This window comes from Aotus nancymaae, unplaced genomic scaffold (genome assembly GCF_030222135.1).
Source record: "Aotus nancymaae isolate 86718 unplaced genomic scaffold, 86718_ANA_hifiasm-v0.15.2.pri h1tg000029l, whole genome shotgun sequence".
NCBI lineage: Eukaryota > Metazoa > Chordata > Mammalia > Primates > Aotidae > Aotus > Aotus nancymaae.
The window spans coordinates 92,241,517-92,247,516 of NW_026988442.1; the positions used below are offsets into that span (position 1 = coordinate 92,241,517).

General features: G+C 62.5%; 1 protein-coding gene across 22 annotated transcripts in view; it reads right to left on the reverse strand.

Moving 5' to 3' along the window:
- Positions 1 to 5,507, reverse strand: part of BIN1 (bridging integrator 1) — a 58,483-nt gene extending 52,976 nt beyond the window's left edge. For 8 of the 22 annotated variants that reach the window (XM_021667981.2, XM_021667978.2, XM_021667973.2 and 5 more), the window contains exon 1: positions 5,214 to 5,507. In XM_021667981.2, coding sequence (XP_021523656.1) covers positions 5,214 to 5,297 — 84 coding nt within the window. In that variant the 5' untranslated portion in view covers positions 5,298 to 5,507. Of the gene's footprint in view, positions 1 to 430; positions 541 to 5,213 lie in introns of those variants that run through there. The other 14 variants (XM_021667967.2, XM_021667983.2, XM_021667984.2 and 11 more) reach the window with 9 other exon arrangements.
- Positions 5,508 to 6,000: the final 493 nt, after the last annotated feature.

Here is a 6,000-nt window from a genome sequence, read left to right on the forward strand (position 1 = left end):
ACAGGAAGCTGCCCTCCCGTGGGTGCCCCTCACCTGGCACGGGAGCTGCCCACCTCCTCTCTCCACCTGATCCTCCTGCCGTGTGAGCTGCCACAGCCACGTCCACACCTGAATCCTCAGCCCAGCACAGACCTCACACACGGGACACATACAGAAAGTCCTGACCCCCTTCGCCAGTTTCCACGGAGGACATCTGAAGGCCAGCCCTGCCTCACCGCCCCTCTAAGCACCTGCTTCCTCACCATCTCCCCTGGTGAGAATGCCAGCTCCAGGAGGGCAGGGGCTCGGTTCTGCTGACCCCTGGGTCCCCAGTCCCTAGAACAGTGCCCAGTACAAGATGGTGCTCAACATTTATGCATGAATAAAGGAATGAATACATAAACTCCAGCACATGCCAATGGTGAAAAGTTAAGCCCAGGAGAAAACTTACAGTTTGTGCGTGGGAGTAGTCAAGATTCACTCTAAAGCTCTCTGATTCCCGAGCCCAAACTCTCCACCCTGTACACACCACCCACATACACGCGTGAAGTACACACTCACTGCCCCGGGTCTGTGAGCATCCTAAGCCTGATCCGCTCCGGGCTCAGCAGGGATTAGCTGTCTATAGAGGCCTGTAATGGACACTCTGGGGACAGGGGCCGGGAAATGGGGCCATGCGGGAAGAGGGTGTCCCATGTGGGCTCGAGGTGCTGCTCTGCACAGAGCTGGCATTCAACGAGCACTTGCCATGCCCCAAGTACCCATCTAGGGCTTTACGCTCCATGACACATGTCTGAAGAGGAACCATTCTTATCCCCTATTTGATACATGAAGAAATGGGGCTCAGGAAGGGTCACTGCAGCATGTCAGGGAAACCCAGAGCCCATGCACACTCTGCTGTTCCTTACAGAGATAAGAGGATAGAGGGCCTACCTCCAAGGGCAGGACTCAGGGATTCTAGAACCTCAGGGACAGTCGTGCAGCTTGTAAGGAACCAGCTGGGCCGGCCACTGAGTCCAGGGGCCAGGACCTAGTCAGATGCCAGTGAGAAGGGAGCCCTGATACGGTGATCGTGACGAAGGGGTGGAGAGTTCAAGCCTCAGCTTCTCTGAGAATCATTGGGATCCATAGGTTTTCCTGGCCTTCACAGCTTCATGAAATCTGGAGGGAATCTACCACCCAGGCACCCCTTCTCCTCACAGAGCTGGCATCCTCAATGTCCTCACCCCCTCTCCCCACCTTGGGCCATGCCTGCGCCTTCTGGAATGCCTTCTCCTTCCCCATGCCCCATGCAGCCTAGCGAGCTCCCTTTCTCTGTCTCCCTGGACAAGTAGCCTGTGCCTGGGTTGGTCCCTGCATGAGCCAGAAGACTGCACTCAGGCCATCCGGGGCCCAAGGGGGACTGGGGAAGTCTGGAAGCCATGCTTCCAACCTCCCACACCGCACACCTATACCGAATACCCAAGGGCCCCCACATACCCTGGCCCTGGGTACCCACAGAAGATGCCCAGCTCAGGAGCCTCCTGTCCAGGGTGAGATGAACCACCTACATAAGTAACTTCTGTCCAGGGGAAGCTGAGACTGCAGAGATACAGGAAGAGCCTGCACAAGTTCAGAGGGAAGAGACCCAGAGCAGGGAGGTGCAGACAGAGACAGAGAAAAAGATACGACAGCAGTGGGCAGGGAAGAACCTCAGACATTCAAGGTCAGAAGGACAGAGGGGGCCCCAAGATGGACAGAGATGGGAATATGGGTAAGGGGGGCAGCTTTGTGCTAGGGCCTGGGAAGGGGGTGGGATGCCTGCAAAGTCAGCGGCCAAGGTTAGGAGCCCAGGGCCTCTGCGTGGGCTCCCGGTGCCGTCGCTGAGGGCCTGGATGACTTGGGCAGGCGGCTGGGCCTGCCTATGCCTCCAGTGTCCTTTCTGTTACAGGGGCCATGCACCCACTCTCAGGTGTAGCATGGCTGCTTCTAAGGTTGCTGCAAAGATAAGGCTTGGCGTACAGGCCTGGCTCCTCCGGAATAGGCGAAGTTGGCTACTGCATGGAGACCTCGACCGCACAGCTGAGCATAGTGCAATTCATGGCCATGCATCAAGGCCTGAGGATTTGCCACCACTGCTCCTTCCTTTAGCGAGCCTCTTAGTACACCAGTGCTGTGCTGTGCACTGACAACCCTGGGCCCTCCCTTCTCCCAGCTAGCCCTCCCCACTATCCAGCCTGCACCCTCTCCAGCATGCTCAGGACCTGCGGGAGGGAGGGTCAGCTGCACACTCCCACCCACCCTGCCAGAGCCTTCCTCCTGTGCTCACTGCCAGCCCAGTGTGGCCAGAGCAAGGCCCAGCTCCGACAGGCCCGCTCCATGAGGACTCCCAAGCCGTGGGCCTTCGGGGGCCAGCACGCCAGATCCCCAGCCCCTCAGCTGTCCTTCTCCCCAGCCGTCCCATCCCCCGAGGGGCCCAGCCTGCCAACCTCTAATCCTGTCCGTCATCTGACCCAGGCCCCACCCTACATTGGCTTTGCCTAGCCACCCTTCTGAGGCCCAAAAATGGACACAGTCATTTATAGAGGGTTCGACAAGCCAAATGCAATGGGAAGATGACCTCACGGCACCCACAGGCTCGAGCTCCCAGCATGCACAGTGCACCCCAGGCATTCCGGGGGCAGTGGCCGAGGGGCCAGGAGCAGTAGTGCCATGCTGGCAGGCCTGGGAAACCTTTCCAATTTATTCTCATCCCCTCCTCACACCAGGGCCACAGGCCATGGGCCTTCAAGAAAAAGCTCCAGGCAGGCCAGAAATACACGCACCTTGCCTGAGACAGCATCGGGGGCCTCAGCCCGGGACGAGGCACTGGCTGGTGTCCAGGCAGGATTTGATGAATGAGTGAAGGCAGAGAACAAACACCACAAATCAATCCACCCATCAGCCTGCGTCCGGCCCAAAGCCCTTGTTCAAAAACATTCACTAACACCAGCTGGGGCCAGGGAAACTGGACTTGCCCCAATACCCACTGATTTCACCAAGGCAAGGTAGGTATAGTGTGGGCTGCCTGTAAGAGACTAGGATTCCAGTTTCATTGACAGTGGGGGTTAGATGAGGCACTGATCACCACCAGAAGACATTGAGGATGGTCCCCCAGCGATGGCACAGACTCTAAAGGAAAGCACACGGGAGAGGCTGTTGTGGGTTAAGGCATGGGGCTTCCTGAGAGCAGGGCCTGCAGCCCAAAGGGAGGGGAAGGCTACTTTCAGAGACCTAGCCTGGATGCCTGTCTTGGTGGTAATGCTGCCTTGGCTTCTGATTGGGGGAAGGGTCCCTAACTAGTCTCCAGGAGGCAGAGAGCAGCTGTAACACTAAGCAACTCTAAGCTCAGCATGAGCAAGGCCAGCTGTTGGCCAAGACCAGCATGCATAGCTGACCAGCTGTCAGCCAACTGCCAGTGGCCACAGAACAGGGGCTCAAGAGACAGGGGTGGTAGCTCAGGGCGTCAGTGATACATCACCACCTCCTTGGTGGGGACAGAGCCCATGACTACCGCCCCAAGAATGACATCAAAGATGCTGCTGCAGAGAAAAGACAACCAGGGCAAAGGGGACACACCAAGAGCCTTGGGGAGCCAGGAAGGAGTGGGACACCAGTGGGATGGGGGCAGGGAACGAATCTCAGCTAACCTCGCTTCCCATTCATCTCCCTGGCCCTTTAGGGAAGGAGGCAGGCTCTGGCCCAGGGCTGCCTGCTCCAGCCACCCAGATGGATTACCCAGTCATGGCAGCCAGGAGCAAGGGTGGCTGCATCTGTGCTGCCACCACCCCCCACCCCACAACCCGAAGTCTTCACAGGCCCCAGCCGGCTATTCCTGGGGCTTTAATCCCTCCCCTTCCTCCTCCTCCTCCTCCCCGCCCTGGGGTGGGGGATCTGGGAGCTGGGTCTGGGCAAATCCGGAGCTTGGCTGAGGGCCCCTTCCTTCAATGCACACCCACCCACCTCCTTAGCCAGGAAACACAGAGATGAGCAGTAGGACTCTTGAGGAGGTATGGGGAAGCTCTGGGCGCTCCCCTCTCCCTACTCTTCCAGCAATCACGCGGCTGCATCCTTAGGGAGCCCACGGGTCTCAGAAGCAAAAGGCATTGTTGATAAACAGCCACAAGGCCTGGCAGGGGAAGGCCGTCTTGTCCCTGCGTCTCCACCCGGTGGCCGCACGGCGGGTGGGAGAGGGGGCAGGCCTGGCCGTGGGGCACTGGGGGGCCACCCTGGCAGAAACAGATTCTGCAATCTCAGATTTCAGAGTCGGAGTCGGCAGGGGAAGTGGCGTCAGCAGCTGGCGTGATCCAATTCAATAAACCAGAGGTGGCTTGGGATAGTGAGCTGACCGGGTGCAGACCCCCGCCCCTCAATCCCTGCCTCTCCCGCGCGGTCTGGGCACCCTGGGAGGCTCCGACTCCATCCCCCACTCCAGCTCTCCGTGAGGAGGGGTCACATTTTCTGTGGCGTCTTCCACGCCCCTCCTCCGGGCCAGCTCCCCACCCGGCCGTGGGCTCCCAAAGCCGGTGCCCTCCCCGGCCACCCCTTCCCCGGCCGCTGGAAACGCTAAGCCCCTGCTGGGGCGAGGGCACCTCCTCGCCGGGTGCGCAAGTTCCCAGTGGGGCCGGCCTGGGCTAGAGCTTCCAGGCCGCAGGCACCTCTGAGGAAAGGAAACCCGATCCCTCCTTCGGCCCGCGGAGAACGAAAGTGGAGACGCAGTGGGAAGGAGGGAACTGCGGATGCCGACTGGAGAAGCAGCCTCGGGAGTCCGGGGGAATAGTGGCCCCGGGGGCAGAGGGACAGACTCCCTCTCGCCCTGAGCGCCGGCCCCGCCAGGGTTGCCTGCATGGGCCTGGAGAGCTGGGGGTCACCCGTTGGGCTCCAGCCTCCGGGCCCTTGGCCTCCAAAGCGGGTTAGCCTGGAGCGCGCGCCTGAGAAGAGCCTGGAGCAGGGCCGGCCACTGCCGTGCAGCCGGAGCCACGAAGGTGCAAAGCGGGTCCTGTCCTGCCCCGGCCACGGGTGGGGAGACAGAGGATGCAAACCGAGGAGGGCGCCCAGAGCGCCGGAGGACGCAGCCTGGGGACCCCGAAGCCCCTGGAAAGCGTTCCTCCGGAGGTGACAGCGCCAGATCCCGGCGGAGGACCAGGCCCCGGGGCCGGAGTGTAGAGGGACAGGTGACCCGGACCGCGCGGCGGCTGGAGCTCCGGCTCGCTCACCTTCTCCTGCGCGCGGGTGAGCTTCTTCTGCACGTTGCTGGCGATCTTTCCCGCCGTCACCCCTTTACTGCCCATCTCTGCCATCGCGGCGCAGGCCTCGCCCGGTGGCGGGGGCCGATCTCGCGCGGGGAGGCCTTGCGCGCCGCGATCCCAGCCCCCAGCCCCGGCCGCGCGTCCAGCCCGGCTGCCGCTCCACGCCGCGCACCCGACAGCGGAGCCAACTGACGGAGGCGGAGCGTGCGCCGGGCGGGCGGGCGAGCGGGCGGGCGAGCGAGCAGCGACGCGGGGACAGAGGGAGGGAGAGGGGAGGGGCCGGGCCTCGGGCCGCGGTCGGCGCCCCCCGCCCGCCCCCTCCCGACAAGACGCTGCCTTTTTAAAGGGCCACTCCGGGCGCCGGCACCGCCAGGTCCGCGAGGAGGGAGGGGCGCGCGCGGCGCTCGGGCTGCGGCGAGCGGGACTCCCCTGACGCTCGGGCGACACCGCCCCGAGGCGGGGACTAACCCCCGGCCTGAAGCCTGGGTCTTCCCCACAGCGGTAACCTCCTGCAACCCAGGAAAGGAGACTAGGTGGAGGAGAGGAGGCTTTCGAAATCAAAGAGAAAACGGCGAAGGGCGTGCGGCCCTGAACAGAGGAGCCGCGGCTGCGGGCTGAGCGCGCCCGGAGCCCCCTCCCTTTCCCGGGGCTCACCTCCCGCCCGGCGCCCGGCGCTCCGCCTCCTCCCGGCCTTCGCCGCACGGGCTTTCTCCAGGGCCCCCTGGGCGCCTCCGGGACATCTCCACATCTCTGC